Source organism: Zootoca vivipara, chromosome 3 (assembly GCF_963506605.1).
Source record: "Zootoca vivipara chromosome 3, rZooViv1.1, whole genome shotgun sequence".
Taxonomy (NCBI): Eukaryota; Metazoa; Chordata; class Lepidosauria; order Squamata; family Lacertidae; genus Zootoca; species Zootoca vivipara.
The window spans coordinates 117,763,200-117,784,454 of record NC_083278.1 but is presented as its reverse complement, the minus strand read 5'-3'; the positions used below and the strand labels follow the sequence as shown (position 1 = coordinate 117,784,454).

The 21,255-nt window shown below is 46.1% G+C and overlaps 1 protein-coding gene across 1 annotated transcript in view; it reads left to right on the top strand.

The window, feature by feature from the left end:
- Positions 1-21,255, top strand: part of EPHX2 (epoxide hydrolase 2) — an 89,104-nt gene that overhangs the window by 2,299 nt on the left and 65,550 nt on the right. The window contains exons 2-8 of the mRNA XM_060273193.1: positions 10,414-10,498; positions 10,937-11,096; positions 11,629-11,819; positions 13,958-14,080; positions 19,159-19,233; positions 20,495-20,590; positions 21,116-21,194. Of these exons, the coding sequence (XP_060129176.1) occupies positions 10,414-10,498; positions 10,937-11,096; positions 11,629-11,819; positions 13,958-14,080; positions 19,159-19,233; positions 20,495-20,590; positions 21,116-21,194 (809 nt within the window). The remainder of the gene's footprint in view (positions 1-10,413; positions 10,499-10,936; positions 11,097-11,628; positions 11,820-13,957; positions 14,081-19,158; positions 19,234-20,494; positions 20,591-21,115; positions 21,195-21,255) is intronic.

Here is a 21,255-nt window from a genome sequence, read left to right as displayed (position 1 = left end):
TAGAAAAGTTTTCAGCAGGTGCTTAAAATTTGGCAGCAGGTGCTTAAAAAAGGCACCTGCTGAATCTCTAGTGCAGGCACCCCCAAACTGTGGCCCTCCAGATGTTTTGGCCTACAACTCCCATGATCCCTAGCTAACAGGACCAGTGGTCGGGGAAGATGGGAATTACAGTCCAAAACATCTGGAGGGCCGCAGTTTGGGGATGCCTGCTCTAGTGGCAGAGCACACCACAGCACTGGGCTGATTACACCAAAGGCTTGGTTTCCTGTTGCTGTCAAATGTGCATGGTGCTTTGCAGAATGCAAGAGAAGGCAGGTGTCTGCACCAAGGAGCCCTGCAAGCTAAAATTTGGTGTGATGGAAATTGAGGCAGCTGGTAAACAGGAGAAGAAGCATGCATATACACACATATATTTGCACTTCAGTGTGATTCCCCATGCATAACCACTGCAACAAACCAGTATGGTAGGGTGCTATTACCTTTGTAATAATTGCAATTCAACACTGGAATTTACACCCACAAGGTGTAGTAACCCTGGTGAGCATACACGAGGAGACTCCTGATTGCACATTTATTTGTGATGTTTTGCAACATCCCTAGGTGGATGCTAACCTCTTCAAGAAAATCAGGTTGTTGTAGTCCCGCTATCAAAGGCTTTGCCCAACTCTTATCAAAAGATCAAATCTTTGCCTCTGGTCTTGGAATATACTAGTTTCCAGGGAACAGAAATAGGGAGAGTGCTCCTATTGTCGGATTAGCCACTGTGAGAATGGGATGATGTATTTAGATGGGCCTTTGGCTTGATCCAGCAGCCACGCTCTTCATTCACGTTCTGACTGGTTCTTAAGAGCGGGCTTCCGGAAGCCATTTAGCAAGCTCCTGGTAGAGATTGCACTTGAGCTTGAGGTTTCCTCATTTGTAGCTCAGTCCTTTAACCACTGTGCAATATCCTGAGTTGGACAGCACCCGGGCAGCCTTTCAACTTGTGCCAGGGCTTCATATTGGCAGTAGGGGCTCCCATGATGGAATGGGCCCCCTATGCAAAAGTATTCCATGCACATAGAACGCAAGCTTGTTTAGTTGGCAGGAAAGGTGTTCCTGTGTGTAAGCTGTTTGTTTTTTTAACCTCACCTTCCTTTTACAGTGGTACCTCTAGTTATGGACTCGATCAGTTCTGGGGTGCCATTCACACCCCGAAAAGTCCGTAACTAGTGTGCCGCTTCTGCGCACGCGCGTGGCACAATAGAGCACTTCTGCGCGTGTCTGAAGTGCGCAGAATACTGCGCGTACACACACAGTGTATACTTCCGGCTTTGTCGCGTTCGCAAGCCAAATGACGCAACATGAACCTAATGCAACATGAGGTCTTAATGTAAGATGTTTTCTGTTCCCTGAGAATTGGGTAGCTGTTTGTGTTTGGCAGAGGGAAAGGGTACACATCCCAGACACTAAAGAATTCCTGACAGATGGTCATCCAACCTCTGCTTAAAAACCACCACCACCTTCTGAGGGAGTCTGTTCCACCGTTGAACAGCTCTTCATAACATTTCATTGGACTCTCATTTCCTGTCATGTGAATCCATTGATTCTGGCCCTGCCCTTTGGAGCAGCAGAAAACAAGCTTGGTCCATCTTTCATATAACAGCCCTTCGGGTATTAGCACTGCTTGTGAGCAGTCCTTGGTTCCTCCTGCCAGTCATCTTAGAAGAGCCAGACTGCTGGGTTGGGTCCAAGATCTCATGAGTCCAGCATCCTTTTCTCCCAGAGTGGCCACCCAGATGCCTTTGGGGAGTCCGCAGGAAAGATCTGAGTGCAGTTGCCATCCCCACTGGTGATTGATTCTCAGTAACTGGTGCTCAGGGCATCCTGCTTGACCTTCTAGGGGACAGGTGGCGCTGTGGTCTAAACCACTGAGCCTCTTGGGCTTGCCGATTGGAAGCTCAGAGATTTGAATCCCCACGACGGTGGTGAGCTCCCGTTGCTTTGTCCCAGCTTCTGCCAACCTAGCAGTTCTAAAGCACGCCAGTGCAATTAGATAAATAGGTACCACTGTGGCTTCTGTCACAGTGTCCCATTGCGCCAGAAGCGGTTTAGTCCTGCTGGCCCCATGACCCAGAAAGTTGTCTGTGGACAAACGCCATCTCCCTCAGCCTAAAGCGAGATGAGTGCCACAGCCCCATAGTCGCCTTGGACTCGACTTAATCATCCAGGGATCCTTTGTTGTTGTTTAGTCGTTTAGTCGTGTCCGACTCTTCGTGACCCCATGGACCAGAGCACGCCAGGCACTCCTGTCTTGCACTGCCTCCCGCAGTTTGGTCAGACTCATGTTGGTGGCTTCGAGAACACTGTCCAACCATCTCGTCCTCTGTCATCCCCTTCTCCTAGTGCCCTCCATCTTTCCCAACATCCCTGATGAGGGATCCTTTACCTTATCCTTTGTTTCAACTAGATTTGGGGGAAGATCTCTCCAAGTCAATATGGGGGTTACTTAATGCTATGTCAACTTCAGGCCCTGTTTGCAAAAGCTAGTCTCTTCCATGCCTGTTTGGGAAGAAGTTCAGACTGCTGTGTTTGGTGATGTCTACTCACAGATAAGCATGCACAGGATCTACATCTCTCTCATCTGCTGCTGCTGTCCTCAGAAGGGACAGAAAGCATTTTTTTAAATAATCGTCTCTTATCTTTGACTTTAGACTTCAGATACACCACAGAGAGGCTAATTTTATAAGGCGATTGGACATGAAAAAATAAACCATCTTAGCACGTGTTTCCACTTGGAGAGGGAGAGAGAAGGGGGAGACAGCATTTCCCTGCACCCTCTTCTTTTATTTTGTGATTTTAATTGTGCCCATAAATATCTGTTTATTAAAACAAACAAACCCTATGCCATTTGGTTTTGTCAATTTTGTCATTCTCTTTAGAGCGATATTTTATTGATCTCTGTCTGAAACTACAATCATTTTATCCCACCATTTCCAGCAAATGCAACTTAAGGTTGTTGTTGTTGTTTAGTCGTTTAGTCGTTTAGTCATGTCCGACTCTTCGTGACCCCATGCTATGGTCCATGAGATCAATAAAATATCCCTCTAAAGAGAATGACAAAATTGACAAAACCAAATGGCATAGGTTTTGTTTGTTTTAATAAACAGATATTCATGGTGTTTTCTGGTTACTTGCGCTGAAACTGAACTAATACACATTTCAATCACAGAACAGTTAAAAGGCATTTTGTGCTTTTTAAAAAAGTGTCACTAGAATAAAACAATAAATCAATACAAACAGCAGCAGGAACAGCAGCCCCAGTTCTAGACAGAAACAGAGGAAACTGTCTCTTTTTTTCTTTTCCCTATATAATTGTGTTTTGTATTTCTGTATAAATGAGTTTTAGTTTTAGTGTTTAATGGGTTAAAAAAGCTTTCAATAAAAATGTTATTGGCAAATAAGGAAACTGCCTTATTATATGCGAGTAAGGAATGAAAACTGCCTAAATCTCTCTTACCTAGGCAACACAGGGACCTCACTTTATTTCCTTCACGTATTTTTCAACAGCTTTATCACGCAGTGTTCTCATGCTAACTGCACCCCAGTTTTCTTAGAAATCACTCACCCTGTCCAACCCACAGGTTGCACCCTTTGGCAACACCTATGTACTTTATTGCGGCATTTCGGAAGGTATCTTTTGTAAAGTTGTTTGAGTTTTTTCAGGGATGTACCCGTAGGCTCCTGCATGTATTAGGAATGCTGTTCCTTCATGTAAGAGATAACATCGAGTTTAGTCCAGTTAGTAGTGTAGCTCCCGTTTACGGTAATCATAGAATGCAACAGCCTGTTTGCACAAGGCAGCGTTTGCAAGAAGATGAGATGATACAATAAGCCAGTTGACTTCTGCTGGTATGATACAATAAGCCAGTTGACTTCTGCCCGTGAGCTGGTGGTGGATTGCCAGTGGAGCAGCTACTAGTCAAGATGAGGTGGCTGCCTCTCCAGGCTTGAGGCTGGAAGAGAAGAACCTTGCAGCTAAAACTCTCCCAGAGACATTTCATGGGTGTGGGAAGGCAGGAGAAAAGGGATTTTGTTAAGCAGCCCAGCCCATTTGTCCGTTAATGTTGCTAATCACTCTTGCCTGCCTAGCCCTTCGCACGTAACCATGGCAAGTATAACCATGCATTAGCAGCCTAAAAAGAGCAAGGCAGATTCATGGCTACCGATGGCTTCTAGCCATGATTGCTGTGCTCTGCCTCCATAGTTGGAGGTAGCAGTGCTTCTGAATACCAGTTACAGCCATACCTCTAGTTACGTATGCTTCAGGTTGCGTACGACACGGGATACGTACACGCTGAACTCGGAAGTAACAGAACGGGTTACTTCTGGGTTCGGCGATTTGCTCATGCACAATCGCGCGGGGAGCATGCGCAGATTCAGCGCATCAGGGTAAGTACTGCTCTGCATGCGTACGGGGCTCCGGAATGGATCCCGTTCATATCCAGAGGTACCACTGCACTGGAAACCTGGATGCTTTAGCTGAGATTCCTGCATTGCAGGGGGTTGGACTAGATGACCCTCGGGTCCCTTCCAGCTCTACCATTCTATGATTTAGGACAGAGAGAAGAATAGGTAGTACATAGTCATACTATGGAGGCAGTGATTTATGGAGAGGGCTATCGATGACTACTAGCCATGATGCTTCTGAATACCAGTTGCTGCCAACCACGAGGTACCAGTTGCTGTTTCCCACCATGCATCTGGTTGGCCACTGTGAGCACAGAATGCTGGACTCGATAGACCAGATATGCCATTGGCGTAATCCTACTGCCTATTCTTATTTTATCTTCTTATACCCTTTGATACCAAATGGCATAATTGGTAGGTAGTGTTCTGCATTCTATTGTTTGCTTCACCTTCATGTTCCCTTCCCTTTCCCTACCCTACAACTCTATGATTTTATTATTCTGAAGCAGCGAGGAAGCAAAAGCGGAAGCAGCATGGACAAAGATTAAAGCATATCTTCTTTGGCAATCCCTTGTAGCCGAGTAAGATTGTCCTCCATGTACACGGGATTAACAGTGATTCCACAAGTGACTGTGGAGGCTAATTCTGGATCCACACATCCTTCCACAGTGGGGACATATGTTTCCAGGTGGGAGTTGATCACGGTGAGGGTTTGCCAAGCGTGCCTTCCTTTTAACCCTGGGTTTGTGCTTCTTCAAAGTCCATGACACCTTTGGTAAAGGCTGTTCTTTCACTGGAGCACTCGCAAACCAACAGTGGTTTGCTTCCCAGTTATCAGTGTTTATGTTACATATTTTTTTTATTTGCCTCGAGAGTGTCTTTAAACCTCTTTTGTTGTCCACCGGTATTCCGCTTACCATTCTTAAGTTGGGAATAGAGTAGTTTCTTTGGAAGACTATAATCAGGCAACAACATGACCAGCCCAACGAAGTTGATGTTGAAGAATCACGGCTTCAACACTCGTGATCTTTGCTTCTTCCAGTACACTGACATTAGTTCACCTGTCTTCCCAAGTGATGTGTAAACCTTTTCGGAGACACCGTTGAGGGAATCTTTCGAAGAGTTGGAGGTAGTGTTTACAGCTCTATGATTCTATTATTTTAAAGCAGCAAAGAAGCAGAGTGCTTTGAATGCTTTCAAAGATGAATGCAAATGTCAACTTGTTAGCACATGTCAGAGTTGCCCAAGTTAGGGACCCACACCATTCCATCAAAGAAACCTTGCTCGCATATATAAGACATCTGGAGAAGATCAGCTCCTTCCACCTGATATATGATGTCAAACATAAAGCCCCACTTTCAGAAGAAATGCTTTGATGGAAATCCAAAGCCCGCAAGGAAGAGAGTTGGTACCACTGGAACACCTCATTCTTCCGTTCTCCGTTCACGCCGCGGGCAAAAGTCCATTGGGAGCATAGAGACATCCTTTCAAAGGCACGCATGAGTGATAGCTTTAAAAAGAGGGATTAGGGAAGGTTGCTGATATGTAACAGAACACGAAGTCAAGACAGCACATGCTACATTCTAAAGGTAGGAAAGGGTAGCAGATATGGGATCAAGACAGTACAAGAGGTTCTGCCATCGTAACGCCCAGCCTTTCGCCTGAGGGATGGAACGGTCCATCTACAGAACAACTAAAGCTCTTCTAGAAAAGACTTGGGAAATTGTATTTTTGTCCCAAATTCCTTGGTTGATCTTCAGCCAGACCCACAACTGGATATAATTACTAGGTGGAGATTTTGGGACTGCTGGGCGCTCTATTCTGCCTTGGTCAGACCCCACCTGGGGTCCTCTGTCCAGTTCTAGGCACTGCAGTTTAAGAAGGGTATTGACAAGTTGGAAGGTGTGCAGAGGAGGTCGAGCAGGATGATGAAGGTTCTGGAAACCCAACCATATGATGAATGGTTGAGGGAGCTGAAGATGTTTGGCTTGGAGAAGAGGAGACTGAGAAGTGATAGGATTGCCATCTTCACATATCTTCTGATGGGCTGTCACATGGAAGATGGAGCAAGGTTGTTTCCTGCTGTTCCAGAGGGGAGGGCATGAATTAATGGTTTCAAATTATAAGAAAGGCGGTTCCGACGAAACATTAGGAAGAACTTTCTGACATTAAGAGCTGTGCGTCAGTAGAAGAGACTCCCTTAGAAGGTGGTAGACTCCTTCCTTGGAGGCTTTTAAGCAGAGGTTGGTTGGCCTATTTGTCACAGAATCTCCAGCTGTGATTTCTGCACTGCAGGCGGCTGGACTAGAATCTACAATTCTATGATTCTGATTCAGCCTGGAGACTTCCGCATGCAAAGCAGGTGTTCGGCCGTGGAGCCTTGACCCATCCTCGTTACCATTGATTTTTGAAGGCCAAGATTGTACTGTTATAATTTGAAATGATAAATAAATGAGACAAAAGCAGAGCTGCCAAACAAAGAAGCCAATTAGCATAAATATGCATTATGTAAGTAAAGGTCATTCTTAATGGAAGCAACTGTGCCAGAACCGTCAGAAACGGATGGGCTTTAAGTGTCCCTCAAGTTGACAGGTAACTCTATCAGCAATGCAGAGCTTCTGGCTGCTCTGGGTTCTCAATGAGCAGAAGAACGGGGTACAAATAAAAATATAGAAAGAGAAGCTCCAGAAACTTGAGTTCCCAAGAGGGATCCTAAGAAGGGAAGCCAAGGGAATCCATTTAGTGCAGAGAAGGAATCAAGGAGCAGAGTGTGAAAGAATGGGCAAGAGAAATTCAAGTCTGTTCACATCACACCAGAGAGTCACAGCTGAGTGCTGGCATTGAATACTGAAGCTCCGTAAGAACTTAATAAGAGCCTGCTGGATCTGGCTGCTGGCCAATCTCACCCAGCATCCTTTTCTCGCAATGGCCAACCAGATGCCTGTGAGAAACCAGCAAGAAGGCCATGAGCACAAGAGCCCTCTCCCCTCCTGTAGCTTCTAGCACCTGAAGATTCAGAAGCATCACTGCTTCCAACTGGGTGGAGACAGAGCATAGCTAGCAGCCATTCACAGCCCTTTCCTCCATGAACTTGATAGCATTGTTGTCTTTGTCCATGGAGTTTTCTTGGCAGGGATACTGGAGTGGCTTGCCAGTTCCTTCTCCAGGTGGATCACGTTTAGTCAAAACTCTCCACTATGACCTGTCCATCTTGGGTGGCCCTGCATGGCATAGCTCATAGCTTCTCTGAGTTATTAAAGCCCCAAGGCATTGATCCATGAAGGGCCACCTCATGAGAAGAGAAGACTCCCTGGAAAAGACCCTGATGTGGGGAAAGATTGAGGGCACTAGGAGAAGGGGATGACAGAGGACGAGATGGTTGGACAGTGTTCTCGAAGCTACGAACATGAGTTTGACCAAACTGCGGGAGGCAGTGCAAGACAGGAGTGCCTGGCGTGCTCTGGTCCATGGGGTCACGAAGAGTCGGACACGACTAAATGACTAAACAACAACAACAACAACAACAGGATGATAGCTGGGATGCGGGTGGCGCTGTGGTCTAAACCACAGAGTCTAAGGCTTGCTGATCAGAAGGTTGGAGGTTCGGGTGGCAATGTTTTCTATTTTACTTAATATATGTGGGGTTTTGTGTCAGCGTCGCTTGTGCAGATTCGGGGGGGGGGTGAGAGAGACATTGCACCTACTTATGTAAACCAAGAAAATATTTAATAAAAATACATTTAAAAAAAAAAAAGGTCGGCGGTACGAATCCCCACAACGGGGTGAGCTGCCGTTGATCAGTCCCTGCTCCTGCCAACCTAGCAGTTTGAAAGCACGTCAAGTGCAAGTAGATAAATAGGTACCACTCCGGTGGGAAGGTAAACGGTGTTTCCGTGCGCTGCTCTGGTTTGCCAGAAGCGGCTTTGTCATGAAGGCAGCCCTCTTTAGGACAGTTTTTAATGTTTGATGTTTTGTCATGTTTTTAATATGTAGTGGAATGCTGTGTACAGTTCGGGTTGCCTCACCTCCAAAAGGATATTGTGGAGTTGGAAAATCATAGAGTTGGTAGGAACCCCAAGGGTTATCTAGCTCAACCCAACTCCCTGCAAGGCAGAAATTACAGCTGAAGCATCTGTGACAGATGGCCATCCAACCTTTGCTTTAAAACCTTCAAGGAAACAGAGTCCACCACCTTCTGAGAGAGACTGTTCCACTGTCAAAAAACAGCTCTTACTGTCATAAAGTTTTTTTCCCTGATGTTTAGTCACAATCTCCTTTCTGGTAACTCGAAGCCATTCCTGCTCTCCAGAGCAGGAGAAAACAAGCTTGTTCTCTCTCCCACAGGACAGCCAAAAAGGTTTTGAAAACATGCAACTAGAATGATCAAGGGGGTGGAGTGGCTCTCCGTGAAGTTAGGCAACGTGGGGCTTTTCAGTTTAGAGAAAAGGGAAGATGGATAGAGAAAAGTTAGAGAAGCCTGCTGGGCCAGATGAGTCAATGGTCTGATCCATGTTCTTTTGCTTCTGGGAAACTTGGCTTGGTTGGGCTTCCCAGGCATTTAGACCTTTTGAACGCTAAGATCCTTTCTATAGACATGCACGGAAGCCCCCCTCCTCCTTCCATCCAGGCAAGCAAAAGGCATTATCAGGGCTCCAGGACACATTCCAGCCTGGTACAAATACTCAAGGAGGATGTGAAGCAAGCCTGGCAAAAGGGGGCATGGCTAGGGAGGGGGCATGGCCTGGGGAGTCACAAGGGCCACTCAGAGAGAACTTGGGGGCCACAGAAGGCCTAAGTTTACCCACCGTTGGTGTAAAGTGGGAAGCCCTGCTTGGTCTTCAGGGTGTGTTTGTTTCATATATATTGTAAGCCATTCTGTGATAAATCTTTATTACAGTGGAGCAGAGGTTCGTTTGCCAGCCTTATTCTGGTCTAATTTTGTATGTGTGCATGTGCTTTCATGTTCTATGTTGTATTATGTACAATTCCGAGCACAATTCAAAGTGTTGGTGCTGACCTTTAAAGCCCTAAATGGCCTCGGTCCAGTATACCTGAAGGAGCGTCTCCACCTCCATCGTTCTGCCCGGACACTGAGGTCCAGCTCCGAGGGCCTTCTGGCGGTTCCCTCATTGCGAGAAGCCAAGTTGCAGGGAACTAGGCAGAGGGCCTTCTCGGTAGTGGCGCCCGCCCTGTGGAACGCCCTCCCATCAGATGTCAAAGAGGAAAACAACTACCAGACATTTAGAAGACATCTGAAGGCAGCCCTGTTCAGGGAGGCTTTTTTTTAAAAAAAAGCAATTTATTAGATTTTCCAAATAAACACAATAAGCACATTAAACAAAACAAACATTCAAAAACAAATACAACACACACAATTATCTTTTTTAACAATTCTTCCCAAATCTCTAATTCCCAATGCTCTGCCGAGCTTTGACTTCCCTCCCTCCTCTCATTTGGTTTTCTTTCCAGCTCTTGTCTTGCAGTTCCTTATTCCTAATTTAAAGTCATTTCGCAGGATTTATTTCAGTCCTGCAAGTGTCTTTAAACTTCTACAGTTCTTTTCCATATAGTCCACAAATTTACTCCAGTCCTTTTGGAACTTTGTCTCCCCCTGGTTCCGGATCCTGCTAGTCAGTCTTGCTAGTTCCGCATAGTCTATCATTTTTGTCTGCCACTCTTCAATCGTCGGTAAATCCTGAGTTTTCCATTTTTGGGCTAATAAAGTCCTAGCCGCGGTTGTCGCATACAAGAATAATATATGGTCCTCTTTTGCAATCTCCTGTTCAGGGAGGCTTTTAATGTTTAATAGATCACTGTGTTTTATTTTTCTGTTGGAAGCCGCCCAGAGTGGCTGGGGAAACCCAGTCAGATGGGCGGGGTATAAATAATAAATTATTATTATTATTATTATTATTATACATAGTATGTTGCACTATGTACAATAAAGTATCTATTCCATTCTAGTGATTTCTTCCAAAATGCTGCCTTGCAAGGAGGCCTTGATGGACACTTATCCAAAGCCATGACGGGCCAGGTGGCACTCACTCAGGTAAGGCTGAGGTGCTGCGGGAGGGAGGGGCCTTGGCTCAGGGCAGAGCATGTCATGGCAAGGCATGGGCCCCAATGTTCCATTGCTGGCATCTCTAGACAGCCCCGTCCGGTGGGATCCGAAAGACATTTCTGCCTTCTCAATCGTGCTTGCTGGAGAGACCTTGCCTTTTCTTGCACAACTGTTTCAAGATAAATAATGCAATTCTCCCTAAGGTTTGGTGGCTTGGGGGGGGGGAGGCGCACAGGGAAGGTCGTAACTCTGTGGCAGATCATCTGCTTTGGATGCAGAAAGTCCCAGGTTCAGTCCCTGGGTAGGGAACCTACACAGCATGGAAACCCTGGAGAGCTGCTCTTCATCCATTCAGACAACACTGAGGTAGTTGAACTCAACGGTCTGGCTTGTCCTAAAGCAGCCTCCTGTATTCCTGTGTTTCAGCTGATGGCCGACTTTGAAGAAGACTGCAAGAAGGTTGCTGGTGCCTCTGGAGTCTCCCTCCCAAAACTGTTCTCGGTGGCTCGGATCTTTGAGGAATTGATGGAGGACAATTCCTTTAGTACCCCTTTCCTGCGGGCAGCTGTGAGGCTCAGGGAGAAGGGTAATGGCTCCTTCGCGTGGCAAGGGGTGGCTGCTACACAACCTGGCTGCCTCCGATGGTTCACGGCTATGTTGGTGTGGTTCTTAACATAGGTGTTTTTGTAGGTTTTTTTATTTTAATGAGCTTAGAAGGAGCCCTTTATTTATTCACAATGCTTATATCCTGCATTTATTGCCTGTATGTCTGAAAGCATTTCTTAAACGCTTAACATTTTAAAAAACTCTCAAAGCGGCATACAGCAATCCAACAGAAAAGCAATATGACAGTATCCCGAAAACAGATTACAGCATGAAACCTTTTCCCTTCTGAATGGGTCGTTTCTATTATCATTCATTAAATTTCCATGCCACCCTTCAGCCGAAGATTGCAAGGTGGTTTACAAAGCACTCAAGCCCTTCTCTCCGCACCCTAATTCTTTATGCTATCTGAATCCACATCTAGAATTAAGACGTATTTCCTAACTACCGGTGTGGTACGGAATGTGGCCTGGGCTTTGGCTCATCTTCTGACTCTCCTGCCTCTCCCCTTCCAGGCTTCAAGACAGCCGTCCTGACCAACAACTGGGTTGATGACGGCCCCTTCAGGCACCGTACAGGGCTTGCCCTTTGTCTGCTGAACAGATATTTTGACCGGGTGATTGAGTCGTGTCGTGTCGGTCTGCAAAAGCCAGATTCCAAGATCTATGAGTATGCGCTGGATGTGCTGAAGGTGAAACCTGAAGAGGTTGGTGGCACACATCTGCGAACCTGTCTTGTACTTGCAAAAAGCTTCTGTTGTTCCCTTCAGGATCTCTCTCTCTCCAGATGTGTTTAACATCAGTCCTGAACTGCAGGGGGTTGGACTAGATGACCCCTGGGGGTCACTTTCAACTCTACAATTCTATGATTCTATGCTCTGGTGCAGGGGTGGTGGTGAGGAACCTTTCACTGTCAGAAAGTTCTCCCTACTGTTTAGCCAGAATCTCCTTCCTTGTAGTTCCAATCCATTGGTTTGGTTCCTCCCCTCTGGAGCAGCAGAAAACAAGCTTCTTCCATCTTCCACGTGACAGCCCTTTGGATATTTGAGGGCAACTATCCCGTCACCTCTCAGTCTCCTCTTCTCCAAGCTAAACCCAGGTGGCGCTGTGGGTCAAATCACTGAGCCTAGGGCTTGCTGATCAGAAGGTCAGCGGTTCGAATCCCTGTGACGGGGTGAGCTCCCGTTGCTTGGTCCCAGCTCCTGCCAACCTAGCAGTTCGAAAGCACGTCAAAATGCAAGTAGATAAATAGGAACCGCTACAGCGGGAAGGTAAACGGCGTTTCCATGTGCTGCTCTGGTTTGCCAGAAGCGGCTTTGTCATGCTGGCCACATGACCTGGAAGCTATACGCCGGCTCCCTCGGCCAATAATGTGAGATGAGCGCCGCAACCCCAGAGTCGGTCACGACTGGACCTAATGGTCAGGGGTCCCTTTACCTTTACCTTTACCTATCCCGTCACCTCTCAGTCTCCTCTTCTCCAAGCTAAACGCAACCAACGCCCTCAAACTTTCCTCATAAGATTTGGTTTCCAGACCCTTGATCATCTTGGTTGCTTTCCTCTGTACACTCAATGCCAGTTGTGTGGCAGGTAAAGACGTGGCAGGGCCAAAAAGGGGCTTGTATGCACCACTGATCAGCTCTTTGGCAGCACCCACAACTCCCCCCCCCTTTGCAATTGCCAACAATCAGCTGACTCTGCAGGCAAAAAATGGCTCACCTGATGTCGTTGTGATGTCAAGCGAGTATCCTCACCTACCTGTCAAACTTGGCCACGGGATGGTGGCGGGAATGGGTCTTGTGGTGAAAAACAAGTCTTTGGAGAGCAAATTTGATGAGGCCTTGGAGAAAATCCACGATCTGTTCTCCTTTCTCTTTCAATTTAGTTTCAGAAGTAGGTCTATGTGTATATACATGTAATTTGGACCCCAGTGGTGGTTGATGGGGAGATAAAACCCATACCATTTTCCTGATTTGATCCACACACTCAATATACTCTTTGCCACATTAGAGGGGATAAGGCCTGTGGTCCCAGTCGAAACAGAGCAATTTGCAGTGTGTATATGTTTGTTTGGTGCACGCACACACACACACACTCGGCGTGTTTGTATTCAACTCTTCAGTTAAAAAGTAGCTTACATGTGATCAGTTGAAACAGTCCCTGCCCACAAGCTTCCAATCTAAAGAGGAGAAAAAAGCACAACACACAAGGGAGAAGGGACAGGGGTGAAAGTAGGGGGCAGGAATCAAACCCAGGCATCACTTCTTAGGGAGCTGTTCTTACAAGTCATCAACCAATCCTCCAAAGGAGAGAGAGAAAGAGATAGTGACCTGTCCGGGAACTTGTGGTGGAGAAAAGATTAACTGCCCCCACTTGGCTGCTCTTTTGATTCAATTTTGCCAGACCGCAGTGTTAAAAGTGTGAAGCCCAGAAATGCAGATAATGGATCTCTAAGCCAGCATTCTGCTGCAGATTGTAGTCTTTCCCCAGTGGCTTTGGGGGTTATGCTTGGGGCTGGCTGACCTAGAGGGTCAGAGGGGTGAATGGATCAAATCCCTTGAGGGTTTTGGGGGCAGGGGGTGGTGTCATGACTCCTAGCCCCTTCTGATTACGCAAATTCACTCCTCTTGGCAAATCGGAACAGTTTTCCTTGGTGCAGAATTAGGACTGGCTGGGTGCAGAATAAATTTTTTTTTAAAAGAAAATGGTGGTGTATAGACACAAAGCATTCCTTGCAGCCACGAGGTAGTCAGAGGCCCACTAGATCTAAGAATGGCAGAACAGGACAGGTGTGTTTGTTCCTTCCTTTCCGCTGACTCTGGCTTTTGCTTCTTCCTTGCACCAGGTTATTTTTCTGGATGACATTGGCGCAAACTTGAAGCCCGCTCGGGAGATGGGCATGGCCACCATCCTCGTGAAAGATGTCGACTCGGCTCTGAAGGAGTTGCAGGACCTGACAGGGGTTCAGGTGAGGAGCTTTTTGGCATGGGGACATTGTGTGGAGATGACTTTCTCTCTGTAGGTTGGTTCCTGAGTTTTAGTCATCGCACCTGAGGATTGCATTGCGATCCTAATGAGTAATGTTCTCATAAGGACATAAGAAGGAGGCTGCTGGATCAGGCCAATGTGCTGTCTAAATAATAAATTATTATTGGATCTTTAGAAGAAGGCAGCCCTGTGTGGGGACGTTTTTAATGTTTGATGTTTAACTGTGTTTGCTGTTTTAATTCGTTGGAAGCTGCCCAGAGTGGCTGGGGCAACCCAGCCAAAATGGGTGGCATATAAATTATTATAAAAAAATTCCTTCAGTAGCACCTTAAAGACCAACTAAGTTTATATTTTGGTATGAGCTTTCGTGTGCATGCACACTTCTTCAGATACACTAGAAACAGAAGTGTCAGACCCTATATATATACAGAGGGTGGTGGGGGTGGGTGGGAATGGGAGATGGGCTGATGGTTTTTCAGTCTTATGGTTCCTGATGTCAGATTTATGTCCATTTATCCTTTGGCGTAGGGTTTGGCCTGTTTGTCCAATATAGAGATGAGCAATCAAATAGTCCGGACAACATCATTACTGGCCCCAACAACATCCAACATACCATCTCAGGACTATTTAATTGCTCATCTTCTAACATTGTGTATGCCATCAAATGCCAACGGTGCCCTTCAGCTCTCTATATTGGACAAACAGGCCAAACCCTAGGAGAACACTTCAATCTCCCAGGACATTCTATACAAGATCTCAAAGCAGCTGTTTTATTACAGAGAAATTTCAGGAACAGACTGGAAAGGGAAGTTGCTGAATTGGAAATCATTACCAAGCTTAAAACCATGGAAGCACCTGGGATGAATAGAGACATCGGATTCTTATCTCATTATGCATGATCAAGCTTTCTTTAGCACCTCAGCCCAGGACTAATTGCAGCCATCAGCAGCCATTAACACCCATCTACAGGTTTACCACTCCCATCAGCCCATCTCCCATTCCCACCCACCCCCACCACCCTCTGTATATATATAGGGTCTGACACTTCTGTTTCTAGTGTATCTGAAGAAGTGTGCATGCACACGAAAGCTCATACCAAAATATAAACTTAGTTGGTCTTTAAGGTGCTACTGAAGGAATTTTTTTATTTTGCTTCGACTCAGACCAACACGGCTACCTACCTGTAACTATATAAATTATTATTATTATTACTAATCCAGGATCCTGTTTGCAATGGAAACCTACAAGCAGGATTTGAGCACAAGAGCACTCTCCTCTCCTGTGGTTTCCAGCAACTTCTATTCAGAAGTCTGGACAATTCCTTAGTCTGGACCCTGTGCCTCTGTTGATGCAGCCTTGAGTAGCATCAGCTTTTTTGCTGCTTCATCCAATTGTTGACTCATGTTAAACTCGTGGTCTACCCAGACCCCAGATTCTTTTCAAATGTACATCTTAAATTCGTGCAGCTGGTCATTCCCGGCTAAGTGCAGAACCTTGCATTTATCCCCATTGAAATTCAATTTGTTAGTTTGGCCCCCAGTTGTCCGATCTGTTAAGGTCATATTGAATCCCGATTCTGTCTTCTGCAGTTTGGTGTCATCTGCAAATTTGGCGAGCATCCCCTCAATTCCTTCATCCAAGTTGTTTATAGATATGTTGAACAATGGGCCCAGGGTAGAACCCTGCAGCTCCCAACTTGTCACTCAGAATGTTGAAGAACCAGCAGTGAGCACTCCTTTGGGTTTGGTTGGTCAACCAGCTGCACATAACACAACAGCCTGTTCACATAATGTAGCTTTTGCAAGAAGATGAGAGATGTGACAAGCCAGTTGGCTTCTGCCAGGAACTGGTTGGCAGCCCGTGAGCTGAAGGCTTAAGTGCTTGCAGAGTGAAGCAACTTCTAGTCACTCTTGAAAGGTGGGGTGGCTGTCTCTCCAGCCCTGAGGCTGGAAGAGAAGGATCTTGCAGCTGCAGCTCTGCAGGGAACATTTCTGACATTTTATGGGTATAGGAAGGCAGTGATATCAATAATAATAATAATTTATTTTTTGGTACCCTGCTCATCAGACTGGGTTTCCCTCCGCTCTGGGTGGCTTCCAACAAAATATACAAAAACACAAATGTCAGGTCTTCCTCAGCCTTCTGGAAATACCAACTGATGGTTCAGGTCTTATTGCACTTCCATATTTAATCCGGCATCATAGGGACAGACCACGGGTACATCTAGCTCAGTATTGTTTGCACTGGCTAACAGCAACTCTCCAGGCTTCCAGGCAGGGACTGGAGATGCTGGGAGCATCTTCATGCAGTGCAGATGCTCGCCCACTGAGCTATGGACCTTCCCTAAATGACACCTCAAATCATCTCTGCAACTAACATCCCCTCCACCAACAAGGAATGAAAGGAACCTGGGGAAAGAGGTTGACAGCAGAGCATCCTGAGGCTGCGAAGGAGGCAGCTGCATCCAGGGTTATCCAGGACTGCTGATTTCAGCAGTGTTGGGCATATTAACCTTGCAGACCTTCCTCCGTGACTGGCCCAGCAGGATCTCGTTACTCAGTGCCGGAGCAAAGTGCCTCTCCGTAGTGCTTCCGTCGCTCCTAGTTCTAACAAGCTGCCGCATTTTCCCTCCCCGTCTACAAAGGTAGCTCACGTACCAGCTGATTCTTTGAAAGTGGATCCTCTCCATCCTTTGGAAGGTTCCTCTCTTCTGCTCTCTAGAGAGGCCTCTGCTGAGTGAACTATTAACCGCAGAAGTGTAGAAACTTTCTCTTCTGCACTGACTGAGCCAGGCTTGTACTTTTGCACTCACTGAATTGCTAGGTTTTGTGGTACAAAAGAAAAAAAGAAAATACAAAGGGCGCTTTTAGATGGCAAGATTGTTTCAGAGCAGGAAAAAATCTAAACCTTTGGATCATCTTAATTGCACTTCATTTACATTTCAATATGGGCATTTCTGTGTGTGGAATTGTGCAGAACTTTGCATTTTTGCTTGGTTTTTTAAAAAATGCAGTATTATTTAATATTTAAAAGGCAAGTTTCCAGACCTCATGGTTGTAGATATTAGAAAGGGTGCTGTTTATCTAGGCCTCCTGTGTGTACGGGAGCTAAGCATATTTGCTGTGCATGAAAAATACCTTTGCCTCTTTCATACACAATGATTTTGGGATATTTCCCAGGCTTCCTGACAATTCACTGAACTAGTTGCCATTTTCTTGGGTTGGCATTTGGGGACTGGGGTTTGCAGGACTTCCTTTGCTTTAGTGCAGGTCAGTGGCTGCTTGCTCCTCAGTTTGAAAAACAGCCCTGCCCCCCCCCAAAAAAACCACCACCAAACGATTCCTTCACCACCACCACACATAGAGGTGAAACTCGGAAAATTGGAATATCGTCGAAAAGTGCATTTATTTCAGTAATGCAACTTAATATTTTTTATTTTTCTTTTAATTATTACAAATGCTTTCTTTTGGAAATTCCACAGTAAAAAAACAAATAGTTACAATAATACAAAAATAAACATTGCCATTACATTTCATTAATTAATTACATTCCATTTATAATTGACCCGCCTAACGACAAATAATTACAATGACAACAAATAAAGGCTCGACATATCTTGCTTTGCATGTCATGCATCTATCTCATATAATGGTTTCATATTTTAAGTTGCATTACTGAAATAAATGCACTTTTCAACAATATTCTAATTTCCCGAGTTCCACCTGTAAGCACCTTGCATGGGACGCTATGGTGAACAAGAGGTTCTGAGTGCCAAACAAGTGACCAAAGAGGAAGCAAGAAAAACCAAAATAAAGAGAACCTTCCCGCCAGCTTGACGAGATGCCAGAGTGTCATTGTAGGTGGAGTGCTAGACTCTGGCTGCATTCCCATCTCTGATAAACCTTGAAGTTCCTCGAATGCTTTTAGGACGGTCTCTCTCTGCCTCTTTGCCTCGCCACAGGGTCATGATGGGGGTAGAAATTTGGTTCAGCTTGCATTTCAAGGCAGGCCTACCTGCTTTGCGCTTTCCCAAACAATATGATCAAGGGAAGTAATAGTACCACTGTATTCTGCTCTGGTCAGACCTCACCTGGAATACTGTGTCCAGTTCTGGGCACCACAGTTCAAGAAGGATACTGACAAGCTAGAACGTGTCCAGAAGAGGGCAACCAAAATGGTCAAAGGCCTGGAAACGATGCCTTATGAGGAATGGCTTAGGGAGCTGGGTATGTTTAGCCTGGAGAAGAGAAGGTTAAGGGGTGATATGATAGCCATGTTCAAATATGTAAAAGTATGTCATATAGAGGAGGGTGAAAGGTTGTTCTCTGCTGCTCCAGAGAAGCGGACACGGAGCAATGGATTCAAGCTACAAGAAAGAAGATTCCACCTAAACATTAGGAAGAACTTCCTGACAGTAAGAGCTGTTTGACAGTGGAATTTGCTGCCAAGAAGTCTCCTTTGGAGGTCTTTAAGCGGAGGCTTGACAGCCATATGTCAAGAATGCTTTGATGGTGTTTCCTGCTTGGCAGGGGGTTGGACTGGATGGCCCTTGTGGTCTCTTCCAACTCTATGATTCTATGTGAACTGAAAGGTATCCGTTCTTTGAAATCCTCACTTTCCCAAATTTTTCAGTGCAGTTCTGCAGCCAAGTAATGTGCACATAAATGCATAAAAATCCCTGTACGAGGTGAAAATTTGAATGTTCACTTTAAACCAATCGTTCCCAAAGTGGGCATTGGGATCACCTAGTGGAGGAACAAGCTAAGAGGCAAGGGGGGAGGCAGGGACCCAAACTTGAGATTGGAAAAATTGAGAAACCAAAGATGAACAGATCGGCCCATTTAAGAGTTTAGCTGCGCAAGTGGAAATCCTTCCGTTAACAGAATGAGTTAGTTGGATGTCTCCCTTTTAAAAGAAGTACTTGTCAAAATTCATCTGTGCTTTACTGCTCATGTCTCCTTAATTACACACCTTGTGTATTAGGCAGCTTGCTGCTAATCCTGTATCTGCAAAAGGCATTTGAACTCTCTTTCCTTCCTTAAATTATCTACTTCCCAGCTTCTTGAGCAGGAGGAATGCCTTCCGCCCGCGTGCGAACCAGAGAGTGTGGTCCACGGCTATGTGGCAATCAAGGTAAGAGCACATAGACTGCTTTGGGGGGTTAGGGGTCCTATAAGTGCTTTCTGCAGGGAAAAGAATCCTATGAGTTGTTCCTTGAAAACTGCCAGGAGAAGCTTCGTTGCCAAGAGGCTGGCATGCATATACTGCGAACAAATAAAGCAAGTCCCGTCGCTGCTCTTTTGCATTTGTCAAATCTGCTCTGCCGATTGACGCATGAGAGTCCAGTGGTGGCTTGCGGTTCGAGGACCCGCCCCCCGCGAGAAATGAAGACACAGTGACACATGGATTTGAGTTGTTGTTGTTGTTTGTTGTTTAGTCCTGTCCGACTCTTCGTGACCCCATGGACCATAGCACGCCAGGCACTCCTTTCTTGCACTGCCTCCCGCAGTTTGGTCAGACTCATGTTGGTAGCTTCCAGAACACTGTCCAACCATCTCATCCTCTGTCATCCCCTTCTCCTAGTGCCCTCAATCTTTCCCAACATCAGGGTCTTTTCCAGGGAGTCTTCTCTTCTCATGAGGTGGCCAAAGTATTGGAGCCTCAGCTTCAGGATCTGTCCTTCCAGTGAGCACTCAGGGCTGATTTCCTTCAGAATGGATAGGTTTGATCTTCTTGCAGTCCATGAGACTTTCAAGAGTCTCCTCCAGCACCATAATTCAAAAGCATCTATTCTTCGGCGATCAGCCTTCTTTATGGTCCAGCTCTCACTTGAGATTTGAGTTAATGGGATTTGAGTTAATGGGTAAAATAAGGCCACAACTTTATTGGTTAGAGCAAGTGAGAGGTATTGGCTTAGGCATTGGACACCCTAGCAAGCATGACCCCACCCCGCTCTGCGGGGGGGTCATATCAGGTTAACACCCCGAGGGAGGAGCCTGTTGATGCAAATACAACTGAAAGCTCACCCTGGTGTCACCGGGGGTCGTGCCATGGCCCTAGCCACCAGCAGGGCATAGGACGGGATCCACAACAAGCCTGTAGTAATCTTGATTTTCTGGCAACTTGGAACTTATTTACTGTATTGTATTTTTATTCACCTGCAGCCCAAAGTCACCAGAGATAAAATAGAAAGCACAAAAGAAACAATATTGCTTCCTCTTCCATGTGACAGCGCTTCAGATATTTGAAGGTGTCTCTTATGTCACCTCTTCTCCAGCCTTGATGCTCTTTGTCCTGCAATTTGGACGTGATGTGATTCTGACTCATGTCAGAATCCTTCTGTGATTCTCCTTCTGTGATTCTGACTCATGTCTTATGTTTGTCTCCCCTTTAGCCTGGTACCCGGCTGCACTTTGTGGAGTTGGGTAGTGGTCCGGTCGTTCTCCTGTGTCACGGCTTCCCAGAGTCCTGGTTATCTTGGAGGTACCAGGTAAGAGAAATTCCTTGCAGGTGGAGAGGAGGGTGACCTCCATCCTTTATACTTGCAATAGGGCCCCATTAGCGCCCACCACACACTGTGTGTAGCACCCTCCCATAACCTGATGCCCCCTAGATGCTTTGGACTACAACTCCCATCAGCCCCAGCCAACACACCTGGGATTCGTAGTGCGGAATGGCAAAGAGGGAGGCGGGTTTTGGGCAGGCAAGCTTTGTGCATTTGTTCCTCCGTACCCGGTTTCTTAACAATTCCTATTTGTACTTTGCTACGATGGCCACCTTGATAGCGGTGACTGTATGTTGCTTAGAGCCCGTTTCCACTCCTAATCCCTCGGAAAGAGACTCCTAAGCTCCTTGCATGCAGCAAGTGTTGACAGGCCGGATGGTGCAGGATGAAAACAGAGAAGCCCTTTGTGGCCTGCGGGCAGACCTGGATGGAGGAAAGAAATAAAGGTTCCAATAATCCAAGTTAATTCTCACCCAATGCCTTGCAGTTCACTCTGTTTTTCTGTCTTAGATCCCGGCTCTAGCTGATGCTGGCTTCCGTGTCATTGCCTTGGAAATGAAAGGATACGGAGACTCAATAGCTCCCCCAGGTGAGCTAGCTTTCAGCCCTTGTCTTGAACATATGGGCAGAGGAAGTGGGGTTCCTGCATC